Genomic DNA, 23990 nt, shown 5'->3' with positions numbered 1-23990 from the left:
CTACAGGAAAGTTTAACTATGTCAAAGTGAAGCCTGTGAACAGCACCCAGCTACATGTATTTAGTAAAGTGTTATAAAGTGCACGTACCTTCCTACAGACAATACTGTGAGCTCTCCTTCCTTTTTCTCCTTCACTTCACTTCCTTCCATCTTCTCCTGTACAGTTTTTGGCACAGCGGCTTGTGTATGGTGTGTATTCACGCACTCTCCACCCAGCAGGGGGCTCTTCTGCTGGTCGGAGGATGTGTCCAGGGAGGGCAGGATGAGACTCTGGGGGGGCTTCAGGGGATCTTTGAGAGAATCCAGGGGTGGAATGAGAACAGGGGGCCATTTTTTCTGGGCGCAACGGGTGCAGCGGTAACCATGTCTGGGGGCCAGGCCAGAGAGGCCGGAGATGGTGTGGTGGTGAGACTGATGAGGGCAGAGCCTGGGAAGGGAGCGGAATTGGGATAAGGGAGACAGCATCGGGAACCTGGGGGAGGAAAATTAGATTTATTAAAAACTAAAAACTGATGTTGACATATTCAGTTTAGACAAATCGTAAGTGGAGGTTACATCCAAATACCACAAAATAATCTACAGAAGGATTGTAAAAAGGCCATTTAGACTAGTGATGGTAAGAAAAGTGTTGGTTATAATACTAAACTGTACTAAGCTTTCCAGAATATCCTAGCATGGTACTGGCACATCCCTAATATTGGTCCTGGACACAATCACTGCTAGAATGTGGCACAAAATAAATAAATATGTCCAATCACAGCAGCGATCACTGCTCTGTGTCAATATAAAATCATTTAGCAACTCAAATCTAAAGTTTTCATCTGTTGGTACAGAGCTTGTTGGTTTGTGTGTCTTTTCATTGTTCACTTTTTATTTTTTGCAGGGGAAGGCAGAGCAAAAGAGACGAGCGCTGTATGGGAGAGCTACAGTGAACCCAAATAACCTGTGCAAAACCTCCCACCACACGCATCCAGATACCGATCTGAAAGCTTTCCAGAACAGTCTGTATATATCTGTGTGTGTGTGTGTGTGTGTGTGTGTGTGTGTGTGTGTGTGTGTGTGTGTGTGTGTGTGTGTGTGTGTGAGAGAGAGAATGTTCTGGCATCTAAAGATCACATGTGACAGAACCACTGAGCAGCTGTGCACAGCCACAGGCCCCAGAAACGTCTGCACTGAAATAAATTAGATCTAATGCTCATCATGTCATCACATCATTAATTTAGTCTTTCGTGGGGTTTACAGGTGACAAATTATGATTGGGGTAAATGTGGCATCACTGTCGAAGCAATAATCAAAGCCCTGCAGTGCAGACTGTTATAAAGTGGCATTCTCTCGAGCCTCATCGATTAAACTCTGGGAACTTGAGCAATTTTGGCTTATGTTACAACCTCAGGTTCTTACCATAAAATGCACTCAGTCATATCAAATGCGTGGCTTGAAGCTGTGTGACAGACTCATGACTAGACGGCTGTAAACTGTGTTAGCAGCTGGTTTCAAGCCTCGGCGAGTGAGTGAGTCACTCCCAGTTATCAGGCTCCTGAGGAAATGTAGCCGACACAGTCACAATAATGTGCGCTCCTAAGTGAATGTTTTAGCATTTGTTTTAGTTAAAGAGCTTAAATGAAACTAATAATGTCCAGACTGAACTACTGGAATATTAACATGAGAGTAGCATGTGGACTTATAGCCCTATAAATTCAAGTTTAGGTCTCCATGCTCAGTGCAAGCGTATGAAAATGTATCTGCACTGCTCCCATTTCTGCCGATACATCCTCCCACACGCACTTTTCTCTTGACGAGCGCCTCTCTTTCTCTCTCCCAGACTTCCCCTTTGCCATCTCGTTAAGTGTGACCTTGGGCAGCATGACTGAGCAAATGCATGTGATGATTTGTGGTTGTGCAAGTGCGCGCGTGCGGTCTCGTACTTGATTGACGAGCCTTTGCTCATAGCCATCTCTTTGGTCTCGTACTCCAGCAGCAGTTCCTCCAGCGCAGCAGCATTTTCTGAAGCAAGCACACATATACACATTTAGCTATAATGCCAGCTACTCAAACTATAGATCAGAGTAATTAAACACCTCCTGCCTGTGAAAATGTAATTCAGGAGTTTATTAGAAGTGCATAAATAAGGTGGATGTAATTGATGCAGGAAACTTGGAGAGGAAAGCCAAGCTACTGTGTATATCTTGGGCCAATTGGGCCATTTATCACTTTAGTAGTAATAAGCTGCGGACAAAGCTGAAACTCTCATTTGCTGTTTATTATAATTTTTAGGCTACTTGCCATCTGTTAAATAAATGCACAAATTATATGCGATGTCACTGTTAGTATTTACCTTTCTTCTCGGTAATGAGGCGAACCAGAACACTGATGGTGTCTTCATTCAGGTCATCGGATATGTAGGGACAGGTGTTACCTAAAGTAAGGCAGAAGCAATGTTAATAAACAGAGATTTTCCAGTATTGTTTATGTATGTACTGCTTTTATTGCACTGCTTGTCACTTTTAACACTGTTCAAGGGACACTCTGATTGATACGGGTGGATGTAGATGGCCCCCTGCCACTCACCATCCCATAATAGTACAGCATAGTGAGGCAGCTGAGTGGAGAGCAATGACGATAAAGGGGAGAGAGGGAGATTCGCTCACTCAGCAGTTATGCGTTGTTCAGCACTGCTGAGCTGTGTGTGTGTGTGTGATGTACCAGGCCCACAGTACCAGATGACAATGCGTATGTGTGTGTGTGTGTTAAAGAGCACAATGTGACAATATAGATGCCAAATGCGACTGTGCATGCGTATTTCTGTCTTTCTTGCATAAGCAGCATTAGGCTGTTGTTGGACCGTAACAATAGCTCTGTCTCCACAGTGCCTGTTGCTACGCGAGCATAACAGCATCAGTTTCACGGGGTGGCAGTTGTTCTCGTCTCTTTAATACTCCAACAAAGTCACAGCCTGATATCAAGTTTCACGTTTAATAGTGGAAATACCTTCTACCTCTACTTATGCCTTTATTGGTTGTTCTACTTCTTGTCTTTGTCCTACCACGTCTACGATTCACTGATTGTCTTCCATCTGTGCCCTGCTTCCTTACCCGTATTCCACATTTTAGTCCATTATGTAGTTCTGGTTGGTATCTACTTTACATTTTTTTAATGTTTCTTTTTTTGATTAGTTATCTGTTTAAACGTTTCCCCCATGTCAGCATTTTGGTCTTTTTTTCTTTAGAACAATGAATAGCATTACAGTCTAACTTCTCACCAGGGGCAGATCTAATGGATAACAAGCCTTCAATACATAAATTACAGTACATCACAGCAGCACACGAGTCTCAATTTGCTTAATAATCATCATAAGTTTAGGCTTATGATTAAAAAAAATTATGTTTGCATCTAGGTTTACTGTAAATGCAGCAGTTCTGTGTTAACGGTCAACAGCTCACTTCTACCTTTTCCTGTGTGCACTCATGCTTGAGCAACTGCAGAGTTGCATCTACTGTAGCATCAACCCTGCATTTGCCCTTTCTGTTTCCCCCTCAGATTTTAAGGTCGATGCATTCTCCAGTGAAGCAAACTGTGCTCAGTCCTGCATAGTCAGAGTTGCCACCGCAGCATCTGATTTTAGCCCTGCCGAGCTAAGCTTGGCCTTGCTACCCCCATGGGTATTTCCTCTCAGATGGAATGATGGAAAAAAGTGCTGGAGTAAGAAGTTCCTCTAACCTTAGGCCAGTCAGGACTACAGTGTGCAGACAGGTAAGTGCACTGCGACAATGAATGTTACATAACAAGAAGAGAGCTGTCATTGCTTTATATGCAGCCTCTTACTGTACCTAACTTCTTCTGCATCATCAGCCCTTAAAGCATGAGTCGAATGTGGCAATGATGGTGATTAGAGGTCTTATATTGAAGTTGGAATTCTTCCTCATGCATGAGGTCTTCTGCTAATCATCACTGAGGACCTCATACATGAACCACTGTTATCTGCTTTATGTCCTAACGAGATTGTTCACTTGCATGCTTTCTGCATGCTTTTTCATGCTTTTTGCAAAATGCAAAATTAAAAAGCAAATCACTATCCACTATCCCACAGATTATCAGGTCAACACTGCAATCTATATAAAAATGAATTACCTGTTTATTTTAAAAATGGATAGAGGAAGAAAAAAGGAAAGAGAATAACCCAGAGAATCAAGGAGAGAGGGCAGAGGAGAAGGAAGGACAGGAGAAATGAAGAGACCGACATAAACAGTGAGTCGAGGTACCCGATTGAATTATTGATCTAGCTGGGAAAGGAGAGATGAATTGATAGTATCGTGTTCAGATGAGAAGAGAGGGGCATGTTAGAGAGGCAGGAAACCGGATCAATGGAGAGCAGAAGGAATGATGAAATAGCAGAAGAGGGATGGAGTTCAGGGAGTTTCCCTTCAGGTGCAAGAAGGGCTTAAATTTCACAACAAGATGCAAAGAGAGAAAGAAACCAAGGTGATACTAAAACAAATAGGCAGAGAGCACAGAGAGCACCGACTGTTGCTTTGACCCCTGGCTATTCTCATGCGCGCATGCATTCCTTCATAGATCACCCTGGCCTCCACTACACAGGCGTAGCTACATAGGCTGCTACAGCTGTAAACTTCTCATCCTCCTATGAGGGCACATAAAAATGCAAAAAGAACCACTAATAGAAGAAGTAAGTGAGCGAAAAATAACCATTTGTTTGCATGCTGTAGCTAAGGTGGCAGAGCAGGTTAGCCACTAAGGTCGAAGGTCGGTGGTTCGATCCCAGGCTGCCTCCTGGCTGCCAAATATCCTTGGGCAAGATACTAACCCCATGTTTGCCTACTGGTGGTGGTCAGAGGGCCCGGTGGCGCCAGTGTCCGGCAGCCTCGCCTCTGTCAGTGCGCCCCAGGGCAGCTGTGGCTACAATGTAGCTTGCCATCGCCGGTGTGTGAATGGGTGAATGACTGAATGTAGTGTGAAGCGCTTTGGGGTCCTTAGGGACTAGAAAATGCAGGCCATTTACCATGTTTGCAGTTATGGAAAACGCTGTAAATGAAACAACAGGTGTTGCACAAACACTTGACGTGAGGCATGCTGTCACACAGTCGGATCTGTCGAGGGTGCAGCTGCGCTCTGACGCTCCCGATTCCATGCAGGTTTCCTAAGAGCCTTGCACCATCAGGTGAGCGAAGGAAAAGCCAGCTTAGCCTTTAAGTCTGCTTATTTATCTGCACCAAATGGCTGTAACAAACTGCGTGTCGTGTATGCTGTCTGGCTGCTGCAGAACTTGTGCAACAGTGGATTCTAATAAATTAAAACACAAAGTAGGTTACTGTAGAGTGTGGCAAGCTCACTCCAGCTCATTAGTGTGTGTGGTTTGTTTCATAAATGCAGGTTAGCAATCTGGTTATCTAGAAAAGTACAATCTGTAAAAGTAGAACTGATTATTACTCCACATTCTTCACAGCATCTTTTCACCACCACCCCCCAAAAACCCTAAACAAAACACTTTTTATGCGTTTTGTGACACAATTGAATAAAATAAAAGCTGCCTGGAGGTGTGTGCCTCCCATGTGACCTTTTACAGAAAACTAGAAACCTAGTAGGTACAGTACATCCAGTACAATAGAAGCATAAAGGAAAGAAATGAGTGCATTTCTCAGTTGCGTGCACAGAGAAAGAGGAAGAAAGACGTTGCCTAAGTGAGTACTCTCTTAAAGGGCTAATTTGGCTCACAGGGTGAAAAAAAATACATTTAAGCACTTCAAACAAGATTATGCAAACAACAGAGAATGGGTATGGTAACTCATACAACCTTTCTCTTGGATTAATTTCTACGTCTCTTTCAATTAACGCCCCTCCCCTCTGTATCTTTTTCTTCTCCTGCCCTCCCTGACTCTTTTTATGCTTTCTGCGTTGACGCAAGTCCGTTTCTCTGACGTTGGCAGGCGAAGGGGTTGACGAGAATGCCCCACTTTACCTTTTCAAATAGGAGCATTACATTAAAACAATACCTGCTTAGCTAATTACAGCATGTAATGTCCCCTGTGAGGTCAAAGTTCAAAGCAGCTAAGATGAAAAAAAGAAATAAAACAGCCTCACACATGGACTCGCGTGCAGTTACATAAAAAACATATGGGGACTGAGTGCACATGCAAAGGCGCTGCCCTTTGAGCTGGGCTGGTTTCACTCTTGACAGGGAAACTTGACCACATCGTGTGCATGCCAAGTGTGCTAATTTGGCATTTTTATGGTCAAACGCGACAACAGCCTGAACTTAAATGCTACTTTCCTATTTTGCTCCCATTACTGTGATTTTCTCTCAGCAGCCTTCCCATCTCTCACCTTCTTTCTGCGGTGTGGCAGTCTCTTCATCTCCTCCCTCCTTCTCACCGGTGCAGCGGTATCCCTTTTTCTTTAGGATGTTGCAGATGAGGATACCCAGCAGGCCCATCACACAGAAGACGGGCACCAGGGCAAACACGGCGTACTCTGCTGTCTTTTCCTCAGCGCTGCGCACCACTGTGCTGTTGGCCGGTCCTCCTGCTCCACCAGACTGACCGTTACCCACATTACGGACCACTCTGACATGCAACCCTTCTGAGAGGAAAGAGGGGAAGAAGAGCGAAAAACATCAGAGAAGTAGGCAGCGTGATAGCAGAAATCAGTTCACTAAAAGCAAGTTAAGACACGGTAATCTGCAGAAGCATGCTTACTTTTCACGCAGGGACTTTGGGTGGAAACTTGCCCAGCGGCAGAGGAGTGAAACCTGTGAATGGATGAAAAAGAACCAAAAAGAGCCTAATTAGAGAGATGGATGAAGAGAAAAACACGAGGGGCTGTGTAACAGTGAAAGAATGAATCAGCGGTTTTAGCTTGTGGCATGTTATGTCCAGTGGTGCCTGTTCTTGATGTTACCCGCCCATTGTGGTGAATGACACACTGTGTTTGTCCCTGCGTGTGTGTGTGTGACTGTTTTCTTGCTTTTTTGAGACAGAGAAAATTGCAGGACTTAATTTAGAACAAATAAAAGTTTATGAGTTACAATATTGAATGAAAGCCGCGTTATTGTCCACCCTGTGGTTGGATAGACCTCTTTGTGGACTAGCAAGCATACAGGTAGACCACCACAGACTCAGGCCATGAGTTCTCACCCAGTCAGACAGTGACCACAGACGGCGTCAGAGGTCCCGTTGCCAGAGGATGCAAGCTTTCGGCCGAGGATCTTACAGGAGGCGTGTGGACGGCAAACCTCAGAGTCCAGTGCGTCTGAAAAGGTTCCAGCTGGGCACACCTGGCAATGCACTTCTTCAGCTGGACTCTGGATCTGCCCACAAGCCTGAGAAGAAAAGAAAAAGTCTAAAGTCAGGCAAAAGAGGCTTAAAGAGAAAACCTAGCATCCCTGTGGCGTTGTAGAGTTGATGGGTAGCAAAGAGCTGACTGTTTTAATTTGAAATCCTGCTTCTGTGTTAACTAGAAATAAAATAAAGATTTGCAGCACTTATAAGACTCAGCTGATATTTATGGATTCATGAGAAGAACAACTTCATTTTTGACAACTGCAGTGACCAAATACACAGACTATAATGTAATGGAGGAGATGAAAATGTGATTTGAACATAAACTGCAGGTGGCTGCTCAGGCGGAGGGAGTTGAATAAGTAATTTAACGAGCTGTGGAAATGTATTGGGTCCAATATGTTTTAAAGCTCTACACTATTTCACATCGAGCGAAACTCCACTTTCTGTCAGAGTAAAGAAGTTTAACTACACATTTAATCCCTGAGATATATTAATATAAGATAAAGAAGTGTGTAAAATTACAGGAAAGGTTGTCCCATATTTCTAAGACATAAAGTAATGATTGAGTGATGAAAATGTTCTTTATAGTAGACAGTGAAAAGCAGGAACTTTTTTGTTATTTAATTGTTATCTATTACTTAACTACTTTGGTGTAGTATGAATGGCTGTGAGGGGAGTCTTTATTAGCAGGAAAAGCTGCAAAACTTTAAATAACGCAGCTAAAAGTCCAAAAATCGATGCCTTCCTTCATATTTTGTCAGGGCCGGCCTTATGTTTGACACCCCTGCTCTACACTATAGAAATTAAAGACAAATGTTGCCTACTGAAACAAGCATATTTATAGCAGTTAAGGAGGTGAAAGTGTTAAAATATATAATAAACAATACAAATGTTATTAAAATATTAAAATGTTGTCTCACCTTGGAAGGCTCCTGGCCTGCCGGGCATTGCAGACACGCACACCCTTTCCCACACCGAGACTGCACCGCTGCAGTCCCTCCACAGCCAAACAGCTGGAAGACACAGAAACGCACTCGTGAATCAGAAGAAGTGCGCACACGTGTGGATACACTCTTCTTCTTACACAACAGAGCTCACAAAGCATGCGCATATTTACCGCGAGGAGGACAATAGCTGAGCAGCAAAGGTGGTTCCTCATCTTCTTCAATGTATTCGTCTATGTACATATGATCTAAAGAAAGAACAGGCGAGGGGTTAATAATAAAACATGATCAGTTCACGAGGATTTATGAGATTTTAAATGCTGTAAACAAAAACAAAAAAAAGGTGCCGGCACTTTTCCCAGCCTGATATGGAAAAATACGACACGTCAAAACTGACGACCTTACAGCACTTTCCATTATGTCACACACCGCGCAGGCATGCACACTCACACAAAACCGCAAGAGTTCACACGGCGTGAAAACACCTGAGTCACTTATCCGGAGCAAAAGCGTGGCTCCTGCGATCGGGAGGTAAGGAGCAGGTGTGAATCCTGTAAATATCATTTATCGTGAATCATGTCCTCTTTATGCACAGCAGGGTACAAACCGAGGATTTTCTGTTGCTATTTCTGAGCCATAGGTACTCACGTGCACACTTTTAGCACTGATTAACTTTGCACCGCATTCATTAGATAACACGTGCTGCCCCTGCGATGGGCATTTCCCTTTATTCAGAAGAGTTTTCAAACAACCATGCAATCAAAGCTAAGTGACGCTTTGTGACGGTGGAGGGTAAATGAGGATGATTACACTGCTTTATTTAGCAGATATTTTTAAGAAGCTTAGGAATAAATGAAAAGGTCTTTGTGCCACAGGTGACTGTTGCATTGTAGCAAGTCAGTGTCATCCCCTCTGCAGTATCTGTACCTGAAAAACATCTGACAACAGCTCATTTGAAACTACATCAATATAGTCCACCTAAATTTATATAAAACCTTACAGTGCAGACTGAGGAAAACTTTGACTTGAGCCCATTTATCAACTCTTATATGCAAACATATTGGTTTGTCAGCTGCAATTATAGTATTCTGACACTCCAGCTGAGAAGCTGAGAAGCCAAACTCTTGCACTCGTCTTTCTGATCTGCTTGACTGACTGTGATAAATTGAATGAATTCCACTGAATACATATTATAGAAACAAATGCATTTTTGAGACTAACTTTTCAAAACTCACCATAAAAATATACAGAAATATTATGTGGTGAGGTGTTACTACGCAATTGACAAAAAAAGGATTTGTTGCCACAGTTGTGGGGGCTGTGAATTCACACCGGGCTAGGATTAGGTGAGGATCCATAGCCTGTTACATGCAGCAGATTCATACATGATAATTCTTTGTATATATCAGACTATTTCTTGGAAATCTAAATATCAGATGTGCATGTAGTGACACTCTGTTGCATGCCAAAGACTGATTTAGTCTTTTTTCTCAGAAATGAGAAGGTGGAACTTGCAGACAGAATGTCTCTGAACGGGCTTGTAAAACAGCCACTGACAAAAGCAAAAACATAAGAAGCGTTTAGAATGTGCAAATCAAAAAAATAAAGGGGAAAAGGACACGCAGTGGAAAGGACGAGAAATAAGTGCAGGAGAAAGAGATATTGGGGAAAGATGGAGGCTGTAAAAGTGAAAAGGGTAATGGGAGGGAGAGGAGAAAAGCAAGGCTGAATACTTACCCCAGACTTCCAGTGGACTGACACAGTTGCTGTGGCAACTCAGTAGGGATGCTGTGTGTGCTGCTACAAATGCTGAGTCAGGGCCAAAGTCAAACTGCCTTACTTTCTTTTAACTGTGCAAAAGTTGCTGCAAAAATGCTCGATTAAACACCCTGAGCTCGGTGGAACTTTGAAAAGTCGCTTAAAAAGGAAAAACTAGAAAGTTTAAGACTCTGAAAAGCTGTTAAACACTTAGATAGTTAAACAAGTTAGAGAAGTAACAGAAAACTCAGCCGCATACACACACAGACACACACAGACACAACACACACACACAACTCTGTGAAGCTGAATGAAAAGTCCAGTGTACCTGCCTGTGTCTTATAGTGCCACTCTGACCACAGACACACCCCTGACAGCCTCAGGACATGCCCCTCCTGCGTGTGTGTGTGTATGTGTCTGAGTGGGTGTCTGAGTGTGTAGGTGCGTGTGTGTGTGTGTGTGTGTGTGTGTGTGTGTGTGTGTGTGTGTGTGTGTGTGTGTGTGTGTATGTGGGTGACCGCTCCAAGGCACCACTTCACCTTCGACCACACATGAAAACATTTCAAACATTAGTTGGAAAATAAATGAACCGCTTAAACCCACTCACTGGTCAGGACACACATGTGTACACACATCACACACACACGTATCAGTAAGCGTGTGCTGAAGGTATCATTTAACAGGGTTTGTACACCTGATGTATGCACATAAGAACCATGTATTACCATATATGTTAAAACCACATATGCAGATAACACACACAAACACACATACACATATGGAAAGCCATAATAGCCATGCCTTATACAAACAAGAAAATAAAACATGTAATGAGTTTATGATTTTGGTCCGGCGAGGTGCCTCATGGCAATGACAGGCTTCCGAGGCATAATTTTAGGGGGGAAGAGAGAGATAAAGCGAGGACAGAGAAACCACTAGCTTATAAAAAAACACGGCGGGGCTGAAGGGCAAGGGCCGATCTGGTCGAACAGGAAGAGAAGAGCGAAAGAGAGAGGGATGGAAAGAGGAGAAAGTGGCAGGGAGTGACACTGCTAAAACCTCAGCCTGATAGCATGATATATATAGAAGCATTTGTTAAAATGCCATACAGACCAGAGCAAGAGGCTAATTACAAGTCACACATACTGTATATGTGCACTCAGACACACATGCAAACATGCGCTTGTGCGCACACATAGCCGAACAAGGGGAAAAAATGATCAATAAAACGACAATGATAGAGAGAGCAAAACAAAAACGGGACCTGCAATTAAGTACCTCCTTTTTTTGGAAAGTGTCAAGTAACAAACTGGACCGAGCTGGAGGGGTAGAGGAATGTGAGGACTTCCACAGAGAACCTCACTTGACCTCTAGAAATGAAGCAAATGTGCTTTAAGTGCAGCAGGGAAAGGTGAAGCTGATCCTTTAGATTGATGAGATGCATATGCTTTCAAATGATGGCTCCATAGGGTTTCAACGTTAAATAAAACCTATTTTTTAAAAAAAGCTTTGATGAGAGATCAAGCATTTCCTAAAAGTTGTTTTTCTGTTAAGTAACATTTAATTGTTTCTCACTGGTTGGGTAAGTGCAATAATACTTAAGCTACAGTGTCACTGCATGTGCTGAGTGTGTGCAGCAGGGCCATGTGCACGGAAACTGTAATTAAAATACAAAATGATGTCCATAAAGGATGTTCAAAATGAGCCTAACCGCTGCCTTTAGAAGTCAACCGTTCACAGCCAGACAATCCAAGCTTGCAATGTCTGCATGTGATGCTTTTGGATTTAAATCCTCTTTGACTCTGGATTTCTTCTCAAAACCACTACAGTAGGGACCGCCAACACGTGGGACTTCCACTGGAGCTACAGGCACGAGTGCCTTCAAATAACCATTTTCTTGTTTGCTGGTACTTCTCAGGCTCATGGCATTGGAGAACTTTTCAGTGTATTTTAAAGAAACTTGTTCTCGGGAAGAACTTTACATTTCATGTCACTGATTTTCAGCAAAGCAGCAGAGAACAATGCCATCCATCAATAAGTCCATCCATCATCTTGGTAGCAGCAGCCTAAGCAGAATGTTTCAGCCATCCTTCTCCCCAGCAACACGTTACTCCTTGGGGCATTGAGAGGCGTTTCCAGGCCAGATGAAACATATAATCTTGTCAGCAGGTTCTGGGGTCCCCTCCCAGCTGGGTGTGTCTGAAAAACCTCAAAGTGAGGTACCCAGGAGACATCATAGCAGTGGCTTTACTCTGGGATCCCTCCGGATATCCAAGTTTCTCACCCTATCCCTATGGCTGAGTCCAGCTGAACTATGGCGATGACTCATTTTGGTTGTTTGTATTTGCAACCTTACTTTACTGAATCGTCACCCTGATCTCATGACCATAGATGGGTTAAAATGTACGTTGACTGGTAAAACGAAAGCTTCGCCTTCCAGCCCAGTTCTCTTGTTTCTTGTCCAGTACAATACTTGCATATTAATCCACCAGCGGAACCAGTTTCTCCGCTTGAATACGATCCTAAGTCATGTCTGTGTAAGGTTCTCAGTCATCCAGGTCATGTTAGTCTAAATAGCTTGAAAAAAGGGTGGTTTAAGTGTTTGGTTTAAGTGTTCTGGACTTATTTAAGTGCTTTGAAGGTGTTTTGGCTTTCATACAAGAGATTTCTTCAATTCTAAAACCAAAAAGTGGAGAGTCGCCAGTATTGAAACCCTAGTGAGGGTTGTACCTTTGAAGGTGTTCCTTTGACTATTAATCATGTACCTCATCACATGAGTCAGGGCGTGAAAATAGGCATGGGTCATTACTGCCAGAGGTTTCGGGTGGAACCACTGTGAGACCTTGCCCCACTCCATCATGTGATCTATTGAAGTCACATAAGTCACATCCTCAGATGCTTGAACATCTGCATTTCGGAAAGCATCTTTCTGCCAACCCAGAGGGAGCACTCTACTATTTTCTAGTCGGGAACCATAGTCTCAGACTTGGACGTGCTGAATGTCTTTCCAAACATTTCACACTCAGCTGCAAATCATTCCAGTGTTCGCTAAAGGTCATGCTCCGACAAAGCCAGCAGAAACACTCCATCTCCAAAAAGCATGGATGCTATTTCAAGGCACAAACAAGGCTCAAACACACACTCTCCTCAACCTGTCTATGTTTTTAGATCCTGTCTGGCAATATCAAAACAGGATCAGAGACAAGGGAAAAAACTCACAAGAAGACCAGATTAAGAACAACCGGGTATTCCTCTTCATTTTGAATTCTTCTGTTTCAGCCTTACCAGAATACACATTCTTACCTTTGATTTGCACAGCTAGTGTTATAAAATACCATTTTATTAATAAAAAAAAACTATAAAAGGAAATAAAATGACAAATACCAATGTAAACTGACAGCTTCTTAACAAACCCTAACATTTGCTAACTCCCTAAATTGAAGACCCCGTGATAAGAAAAGCAGTGGGCAGCTGTCATCATAACTCACTAGAAGTCTATTCATAGACAATGTAAAACTTGAACATAGTTCAACACTGGGAAAATAAGACCAATCCAAAAGTCTATCTGCAGGTGATGGCTGTAGTTGTCCTATAGAAGTCTACGAGAAACTAGCTAAAAACTAAATCCATCCATCCATTCGCTTCCACTTATCCTTTTCAGGGTTGCGGGGGGCGCTGGAGCCTATCCCAGCTGTCTTAGGGCGAGAGGCGGGGTACAGCCTGGACAGGTCGCCAGTCTGTCACAGGGCTAACACATAGACACAGACAACCATTCACACTGACCTTCAGTCCTGCATTCACACCTATGGGCAGTTTAGTGTTTTCAATCAACCTATCCCCACTAACTGCATGTCTTTGGACTGTGGGAGGAAGCAGGAGTACCCAGGGAGAACCCACGCAAACACGGGGAGAACATGCAAACTCCGCACAGAAAGACCCCACCCTGATGTTGGAATTGAACTCAGGACCTTCTTGCTGTGAGGCAATTCATTAACCAATGAGCAAGCAGTTTCAACCTCCATATCACATCATGATGGCGGATACGAAAACGCTCATCTAGAGGATCCCGAACGAGTCTTCAGAAACTACTGGATCACATCATAGTAGCCACACCTTTTTATTCTTATGAGTTTATTATATCATATTCATTAAATCCACCCCAGATTTTTGATTCAGTTTTTTAATCTGTTTTTAATTTTCAGATCTTTTTCACAAGTGGTGGAAGTTGCTTAGTTGTAGCCCAGGATAATTGTTGCATGGTGACGGAAAAGAGGGACTATGTAGTTGATTTACAATGCATGCTGATTCCTGTGGCAACGTTCTATATTTTGTAAAAATAAAAATAAAAAAATTATAAAACTACGAATTACAAAAAAAAAAAAAAAAATCCAAAACAAATCTTACCAGTGCAATAACAACATCATCATTATTATTATTTATTTCACAGAAAAACCACAAAACAGTCCTTTTTAAGCAAGTCAGGTATCTGACTCAAACATTCATCTTCATCTACCTCATCATTAACTATTGTGTTAATTAGGTGGCTGTTTAAAAGAGTCACCTGGAGAGATCCCATTAGCCTCTGTGTTTGTATGTGATATGTAATTAGTCTGTAGCTACTGGTCAACACACCAGTAAACACTCACAGTCATGTCATAGCTAACTTCTAGTTGCTTTCTGGTCTGTAATTGCAGTTTCTTGGTTATATCGCTCCGATATGATAACCCTGCTTGCACGCATGTGACAGCCATGTGCTCGGGCTTGGAGGCTGCAGTCAGATGGATATTGTAATGAAAAAAAAGAGGGAGAGGGGACAAGAGCGTAGGAAGAGAGGGAGGATATAACAGGACATTAGCACCTCTAAGAATATCCCTGCAAACACAACAAAGACGCCAACGCGACGCCAACACCCGGAGTGCTTTCGTCATTTTATGTGAACGGGCGAAAACAACAAAACAGGATAACAATTAAAAAAGAAAAAACACCTCAAAGGAAAGGGAGAGGAGAGTGATGACTTTTTCTAAACTTTGTAAAACAGTAATTACCCCAAAGCCTGCACGCTGTTGTTTCACACATACAAATAACAAGTTACGAAAACGTCAGATGACCAGTCACATGCTCTGCTCGGTTCTGAAAATAGCAATAGTAAAGAAGTAATGGCGAAGGCATGACAAAAACATGGCTGTTATTCTCTTCTGTGGTGGTTTTGGAGGCGAGGACCAGTTAAATGTGTTGGAGAGCTTTTTCTGGCTCCTTGATGTCATGCTGCAGCTCAGCTGAGAAATCCTTCAGGATGAAGCTGTGAAGGAAGGAAAAAACCACAAAAGAGGAAACACAAGAATGAGTGGAACTCCTCGCCTTTCAGGCAGAGGTGACTGAGCAGCGCCTGAGATCACAGGTAAACCGAGGCGAAGCCACCATGTTATTGGCTTCCAAACAATGAGCCAGGATTTTGGTCAGGCATGGGACTCTATTTAATTTTTCTGTGAAAAGTCTAGACACACAAGAACGCCCCAGTCATGCTGACAGATCTGGCACGTTTGAGTTATTTAACAGTGGTGTTCCCTGGCAACGATGAGTAATCGCTAAAGCTTTATCAATTGGTTGTTACATGAAATGCCATTCCAGTAATAGCTCTTGGAATGAAAAAAAAGCAGTAAACAGCTGTCCAGACTGATACTTCACTTTAGTTTGTAGGCTTTTCTTTTCTAGATTTCAAGTTCTCCACCCCTTTGTTTACCTGTTTTTTAGCAGTCTAGCATCCACAGTTTCAAGACATCGTTTTCAAATTTTGTGTAACAATAGATACCAATAACAATTTGTTTTTGCCATAATGGTTGCAAACGGTGGCTAGCATTGCTGCCTCACAGCAAGAAGGTCCTGAGTTCAATTCCACCATCAGGCCGGGGTCTTTCTGTGTGGAGTTTGCATGGGTTCTCCCCGGGTACTCTGGCTTCCTCCCACGGTCCAAAGACATGCAGTTAGTGGGGATGGGTTAATTGGTAACTCTATATTGCCAATAGGTGTGAATGCAGGAGTGACTGTGAGAGCGAATGGTTGTCTGTGTCTATGTGTTAGCCCTGCAACAGACTGGCAACCTGTCCAGGGTGTACCCCGCCTCTCGCGCTAAGACATGTAGGATAGGCTCCACCCCATCTGCAACCCTGAAAAAAGCTAAGTGGAAGCGAATGGATGGATGGTTGCATTGATTTGCTAAAACAATAGTATTCTGTTAGTCTAAATAAGCTTAATTAGCTTAAATTGAAGACTCAGTTTGTTTAATATGCTATCCCTGTAATACCTGAACCATGAAATAACTGCAAGAAAATATTAGTATAAGTAGTATAAGTATTATTGAACCTTCCGAAAACAAATTTATATATATGAGTTTTAATTTGGATCATATTTGCACATTTTTGTGCAATTCATTACCATCAAATGTATCATGCAATTTATTTAAGAGGGGGGAAAAAACACACTGATGATGTCGAGGTCTCAAAAATGCATGTACCAAAGTTACAAAGTAACTTATTATATTCATGTTTTATATATAAATTTCATTTTATTTATTTTTTTTCTTTGATTAAACTTTATTTTATTTACCAATGCATTAAAATACAGTTTCAGACATAATTACAAATTTGTGAAATGGGACTCCCCAAAATCTGCTTTTACAAATAGGTAACCAAACACCCAAATGCAAAACATGCAAATATAAATATTCACAGGATCCCGTGGTATGGTCACATAAACCCGATCACACAATGGCGCATTAAAATACTAGCATAAATGAATTAAAATGTGAACTTCACAAAATAAAGATTTGGGGAATCCTATCCGTAGAGCGTTTGGATCAATCATGTTTTAGTTGCAGCTGTTGTAGGAAGCTAACACTTAACATTTTGTAGCACTTTCACACTGATTCTAGATCTGTGAACCTTTGCAGGTCACACTAAAACATCTCTTTAGTTTAAAACTAAAACTCACTTTGGTTTGTTATCAAATGAATAAATCAAGCCTGGATTTGTTTGGTGTCTTTAACCCTCTCTGTTCCAAGGGCACCATAACAGAACTGACTCTACACTCTGTCCCAGTTGTATATTATTACATAATCCTGTTAAGCAAGTGCACTTTTTTCTAATTTAAAGGTCATATATCCTCGATTAAAACTTACTCACCAATGTGAATACTGGGAGTAACTGAACACATGGACCAATGTGGTTTATTGAGGTTTCATGCAGTATTCCCACCAAAAATCAGACTCAGTGGACTGACGTATTTATTATTTACTGTGGCAACAGGCACAGTTGGCCTAATATAACACATTAGTTAACAATAATAAACCTATTAGTTTTAAATAATGGATTTGGGAATTATTAACACCGAGTTAGACAATAACCCTAAAATGCTTGCTGTTGACCAGGTTAGACATTGTCATTGACCGGGTCAGGTTTAGCTTTTCACCACCACTGAGTTGCTTTGTGCTAAAGAAAACCAAAAAAAAAAAACGTGTGAACTGAATGAAAAAGGTTGGCAGTTAAAGAATTGTGTCTTTTTTATTAATCAGCTATTGGTTCAAAATATTTCCAGATATCCTTCCTTTGCTCTGCAGGTGCGATGCTGCATCATCAATCAAGACTCCCCAATCAAGACTCAACGACCACCCCCACCCTCCCCAAGCCAGACTCAACGACCACCCCCACCCTCTCCAATCCAGACTCAACGACCTCCACCACACCTCTCACCCCCCTTTCCTCCTCCCTGAAACTCAGAATACACACTCAGGATGTGAGCAGACTATTCCAGAAACAGAAGCCCAGGAAAGCCCCCGGACCAGACGGCGTCTCACCCTCCTGTCTCAAAACCTGTGCTGAACAGCTGGCTCCCATCTTTACTCGCATCTTCAACAGATCCCTGGAGCTGTGTGAAGTTCCCTCCTGCTTCAAACGCTCCACCATCATCCCTGTTCCCAAGAAACCCACCATCACAGGACTGAATGACTACAGACCTGGCGCCTTGACGTCTGTGGTCATGAAATCCTTCGAACGACTGGTGTTAGCCCATCTGAAAGACATTACAGGCCACCAGCTGGACCCTCTGCAGTTTGCCTACCAGGCAAACAGGTCGGTGGATGATGCAGTGAACATGGGGCTGCATTACATCCTGCAACACCTTGACCGCCCGGGAACTTATGCCAGGGTCCTGTTTGTGGACTTTAGTTCGGCTTTTAACACCATTGTGCCTGAACTTCTTTCCTCCAAACTCTCCCAGCTCAGCGTGTCAGCAGCTACCTGTCAGTGGATCACCAGCTTCCTGACAGACAGAAAGCAACAAGTGAGGCTGGGGGAGATCACCTCTGAAACCCGGTCCCTCAGTATTGGTGCCCCTCAAGGATGTGTCCTCTCACCACTACTGTTCTCCCTCTACACTAACGACTGCACCTCCAAGAACTCGGCTGTCAAACTCCTAAAGTTTGCAGATGACACCACTGTCATTGGCCACATTCAAGATGGTGATGAGTCTGCATACCGGCAAGAAGTTGAGCGGCTTTTGTTCTTTGTGTCTGGGGGTGGGCGTCCGGGTACACACCGGCTCACTCCTTGGCGGCCGCTTATCGGGGCCTGGAGCCTGGGGCTCGCTCGGGCCACTTCGGAGGTGGGGTGCCCCCGGCCTCTCGGCCTGGGGCTCGGTCACTCAGGCACAGCTGGCTGCCGGCGGAGCTCACGGGTGCGTCACTGCAACTCCCCCTGGCTTCTGCTCCGCGGCTGCTGAGTGAGCCCTCATCTGGGACTCTCCTCAGCTCTTACTGGGACAGTGGCGCGGCTGCCCCTCTGTTGGTCTTCCTTGGTCTCTTGTGTTGTGGGGGCCTCTGGATGTCTGGAGTTTTGATCTCCTCCATACCTGCTTCATACCCTGGAGGACGGGGCTGTGGCCCCCCCACACCCTCTAGCAGATCATTACATGGAGAAACCTTTGGAATGCAAGCATGCTGATCCACACAGGTATGCACACAGGTGTACACACGGGTATTCACAGACGCGGACTACACCTTTCTTGGCTGCTGCCTCAAAGCACATTGTGCGCTGTCTATCTTGCGTGCTGCACAATATCGTTTATTATTTAGTATCTACTGATATTTACTGCTAGCTAGTTTATTGTGATGGTGCCGTTTTTTTTATTATGTTGCTCTTTGTTGTTTGCTTTCTCTTCTGTTTTTTTTCTCCATACAGGTGACCCAGGTATTTTGTTTTTTTTTTTTGTTTTTTTTTTTCTTTCTTCCCCCCCTTCTCACCGTCTCTTCTCCCCTTTGGTTTTCTCTCTCTCCCTCTCTTTCTTTCATTCTCTCTCCCTGTCCTATCCCCCAGTCATGTCTGTCCCGTTTGTAGCAAATGAAAATAAAATAAATTCATAATTATAATAAAGGTCAATCAAATGGACCAATATGGCAAGGCCATGATGATCCACTTGGTAAAATAAATCCGCTTGGCATCTTTCTTGGCCTTAAGACAACAATTCTGATGGCCAAAGATCCAAACGGGACACAAAAAAAAAAAAAAAAAAAAAAAAGAAGTTGAGTGGCTGGTACTCTGGTGCAGTCAGCACAATCTGGAGCTGAACACTCTTAAGACTGTAGAGATGACAGTGGACTTCAGGAGACATCCCTCAACTCTGCTCCCCCTCACCATATCAGACAGCCCTGTGTCGACTGTGAAGATCTTCAAGTTCCTGGGTACCACCATCTCCCAGGACCTGAAGTGGGAGACCAACATCAACTCCATCCTCAAAAAGACCCAGCAGAGGATGTACTTCCTGAGACAACTGGGGAAGTACAGTCTCCCACAGGAGCTGCTGATCCAGTTCTACACTGCGGTCATTGAGTCTGCCCTGTGCTCCTCCATCACAGTCTGGTATGGTGCAGCCACTAAACAGGACAGGAGCAGACTGCAGCGGACTGTACGGGCAGCAGAAAGGATCATCGGCACCCCCCTGCCCTCCATCCAGGATCTGTACCTCTCAAGAACCAGGAAACGGGCAGGGAAAATCATCACAGACCCCTCACACCCTGGACACAGACTTTTTGATCTGCTGCCCTCTGGCAGATGGTACAGAAGCCTGCAGACCAGGACCACCCGACACAGGAACAGTTTCTTTCCCCTCGCCATCTCCCTTCTTAACAGTTGACCTGTCACACTGCCAGACTGCAACTGCACCTTATGTACATTTTGTAGTATTCATTCCACCTCATTTCATTTCTGTATTTTATGTATATACGTTTAGATTCGTTATTTATAGTTGGTTTACACAGCTTTGTGTATGTATGTGTAATGTGTATATATAGACACGTGTGTGTGTGTGTGTGTGTGTGTGTGTGTGTGTGTGTGTGTGTGTGTGTGTGTGTGTTTTACATTGCTGTGCTTGAGAGCCACCATCTACCGGAACCAAATTACCTGTATGTGTCTGCACGTATACTTGGCCAATAAACACGATTCTGATTCTGATCAAAGATGGAGAGGTAAACACATGCTGCTCTACAGGCTGGAAACCTCTGCATTGTCTTAGGTTCAAATCCAATGAAGTCCATCAGATTATCTCAGAAACGTGAGGTCAGCTAAGCCTGAAAGAGGGTTGTTTGCCTTAATTCCTTAACCGTTTTAACCTCTTGGAGCTCAATGATACACCATTTCGGAAATGCACATTCAATATCACCCTTCGCTCAAGTAAAAACTGATGCTCATGTCAATGCATGCATGCATGCATGCAAAAAAAAAAGTCTTGGATTTCCCTCTCCGTCACAGGCCTGGAACAATAAAACTCCAACCACGACTTCATATGGTGATAATGGCTACCCTATTGTAGTCATGATGGGGGATACCTAGCTGTGACGCACGTAAGCAGCTATTATCTTACGGGCCAAGAAGTCAAATACAATAAAAAAGAACTGAGGTGGCAAAAAAGGTTTAAGGTAATTATACTCCATTCTTCATCAGACATTTCGTGTCCTGAGAGATAATGTGCACGTGTATGTCAGCGACGTGATCAGAGCAACCATACCCTCTGTTTGACTTCACAGAGGTGCCCATTATTGGCAAATGAAAAGCTGATTTACGCCAACGCTTTCTACGTTAGTGCTCAGGCAATGTCTCATTATGGGGAACGTGTGCGATAACTGGGCAATTGTCGCCCCTTCACATGCGTCTGCAGATGGATGCGTTTTCCCTCACTCTCCATTTGCGTCTGTTGGGCCTCATCTGTATCCTTTAGTCATGTTTTCCAGTGGAACTGAACACCGGCTGAAACTTACCGGGCTTCTCTTGTGTCACGTAGACATCACCGAGTTGGAACGAGAGAAGGTGAACTGACCAGAGCAGAGAAAAAGAGGGCACCAGAGAGGGAACCAGAGAGCAGGAGAACACTACAACGTCATTTTCCTGCAGCTACCACAGATGAACCATGTGCACAAACACAAATAAGAATCATTACTTTTTTTTTCAACCTCTTAGTTGTTGCAAGCAGATGCAGCATTGTATGGGAAGTCGTAAATTCAGGAATGCTTTGCATTTTGCATAAATGGCCACACAAAAGATGGAAGTCTTGGAGATAGAGATGTTTTTGAAGACTTTCCCATTAATTTAGATTTCGCCCGAATTGTCAAGAAAAAAAAAGTGTTTTTCACAGAGGAGACAACACTTTGCTGTTGTTTAAGCCACCACACCGACCACAAACCAATTCAGACTGCAAAACAGCCGTAAAAGGATCCACGCTCTTCTGTTTTCTGGGTTTTCACAGGATGGTCTTGAGTTGCGAAAAAGTGGAACCTGCGGACTTGTTTTTTCCAGCGCTCGCGGTTTTCCCTTACATCACCGCCATCATTAACAGTGGATGTAAATCACCTCCTCGTGTTCAAGCATTTTAAATAATGATTCACTGCTTATACACAGACACACACGTGCTATCATAAAACACATTTTCACACACGCAAACATGTGAAAGCAATACGAAAACAACCCTTCTAACATGTTATCTCAATTTGTCCACCAAATACAAAGGATTCACTTAATTACTGTTTTAGTCGCTGCGAGGTAAAAAAAACAAACTGCCTCAGAGGATGAGCTCAGTAAGGAAAACAGGATTTTTATTTGGATACCTGCACTATTCATACATGTGATCTAGAGTCATGAAAAGATGAGTGAGCTTATAATAAAAGGTTGCTTTTACCAGCTGTTAGATAAGTAAACAAGTCTGCACAGTAAATATATGTAACTGTATATACATTAGCCAATTAGCTAAGCTTAGGATAAAAGACAGTCTGGCTCTGATCAGTGGAAATAAAATCTAGAATATGAGAAGACTATCCCCTCATCATGTTTCAGGAAGGGACACAACACACACATAAATTAACATAAACAAAATTCATCTTTAATAATCTTTTTGCTTGTTAATAAATAAATAAAAACAGAATCAATTAAAAATGAATCAGCCAGCCACTTGGCAGCAACTTAGTGCATTCAGGCATGCAGACATGGGGCTCTAACTCAGGAGGTAGAGCAGGTCGATCCCTGGCTGCTCCAGTCTGCATGCCAAAAATACCTGGGCAAGATACCAACCTCAGGTTGCTGTTATCATACAACAGAGTGAGAATGTTAGACAGAAAACACTCACACAGAAAAAGCACATAAAAGGTGGTTGAGTGATTGAGCAAAAGAGGACCCGCTGAAGTTTAAAGCAAGCATCAGAAATGGAAAGAAAGGTGATTTAAGTGACTCTGAATGTGGCAAAGTTGTTGGTCCCACTACAGTACCTATTGGGATTTTCCCACACAACCATCTCTCTTAATTGTTGGGGTTTTTTCTCTGTTATTGTAGGGTCTTTCTCTTACAGAATAAAGTGCCTTGAGGCGACTGTTGGGCGTGGTTGTTGTGGTTTGGGGCCATATAAATAATGAAACTGAAAGTTTACCGAGTATGGTCCGAAAAAGAGAGTGGGTAAAAACCCATTGTTGATGGATGGTTGTTACAACCAAGGTATGCAGAAGAGAATCCCTGAACACACAACACATCACACCTTGAAGCAGATGGGCTACAGCAGAAGACACCGAGTGCCACTCCTGTAAGCTGAGAACACAAATCTGAAGCAACAGCTCACATGGGCTCACCAACACTGGACAAAAATTGGAAAAACGCTGCCTGGTCGGATGAGTCTTGATTTTTGCGGGGACATGAAAAGCATGGATCCATCCTGCCTTATATCAGCAATTCAAGTTGCTGATGGTGACCTTTACTGCGTACCCATCATCTGCTGGCTGCTTCCAACAGGCTAACACACCATGTCACAAAGCTCAAATCATCTCAAAGTGGTTTCTTGTACATGACAGTCAGTTCACTGTACTCAAACTGGCTCCACAGTCACCAGATATCAATCCAATAGAGCAACTTTGGGATGTGGTGGAGCAGAGGATTCACATCTTGGATGGGCAGCTGGCAAATCTGCACCAACTACGTGATGCTATCACATCAACATGGACCAAAAGCTCTGAGAAAAGTTTCCAGCACCTTCTTGAATCTATGCCAAAAAACATTTAGACCGCTCTGAAGGCAAAAGTAGGTCCAGCCTGGTAATAGCAAGATACTAAGTAACTAATGAAGTTTACGGTGAGTGTACTCTAGTTTCCACCTCTATTGATTACAGTATTTTCAGCTCTGTCTATGTAATGTACATAAAAGTCGCATCACAACCGAGCCGATGGTGATGCAAAGTCAACTGATGTTTTCATGTTTGTAACTTTGTAAAATCTTGTTCGCGAGTGATGGGAGAAGGGAGCCGGAGATCGACAGACGGATTGGGGCTGCAGCTGCAGTAATGCAGAAGCTGCACCGGTCCGCCGTGGTGAAGAGGGAGCTGAGTGTAAAAGCGAAGCTCTCAATTTACCGGTCGATCTACGTCCCTACCCTCACCTATGGCCACGAGCTGTGGGTAGTGACCGAAAGAACGAGAT

The 23990-nt window shown here is 43.3% G+C and overlaps 1 protein-coding gene across 2 annotated transcripts in view; it reads right to left on the bottom strand.

Moving 5' to 3' along the window:
- The window catches only part of relt (RELT TNF receptor), a 31437-nt gene that overhangs the window by 3303 nt on the left and 4144 nt on the right, over nt 1-23990 (bottom strand). For both annotated transcript variants that reach the window (XM_085245715.1, XM_085245716.1), the window contains exons 2-9: nt 8413-8487; nt 8216-8308; nt 7149-7333; nt 6711-6763; nt 6340-6594; nt 2336-2416; nt 1926-2004; nt 89-472 (exon numbers count right to left, since the gene is read on the bottom strand). In XM_085245715.1, the coding sequence (XP_085101841.1) occupies nt 89-472; nt 1926-2004; nt 2336-2416; nt 6340-6594; nt 6711-6763; nt 7149-7333; nt 8216-8308; nt 8413-8454 (1172 nt within the window). In that variant the 5' untranslated portion in view covers nt 8455-8487. The remainder of the gene's footprint in view (nt 1-88; nt 473-1925; nt 2005-2335; nt 2417-6339; nt 6595-6710; nt 6764-7148; nt 7334-8215; nt 8309-8412; nt 8488-23990) is intronic.

Source organism: Mchenga conophoros, linkage group LG14 (genome assembly GCF_057382185.1).
Source record: "Mchenga conophoros isolate Kocher_MC1m ecotype Shallow Benthic linkage group LG14, M_conophoros_male_GT1.1, whole genome shotgun sequence".
Classification (NCBI taxonomy): Eukaryota; Metazoa; Chordata; class Actinopteri; order Cichliformes; family Cichlidae; genus Mchenga; species Mchenga conophoros.
This window is presented reverse-complemented; position numbering and strand designations above follow the sequence as displayed.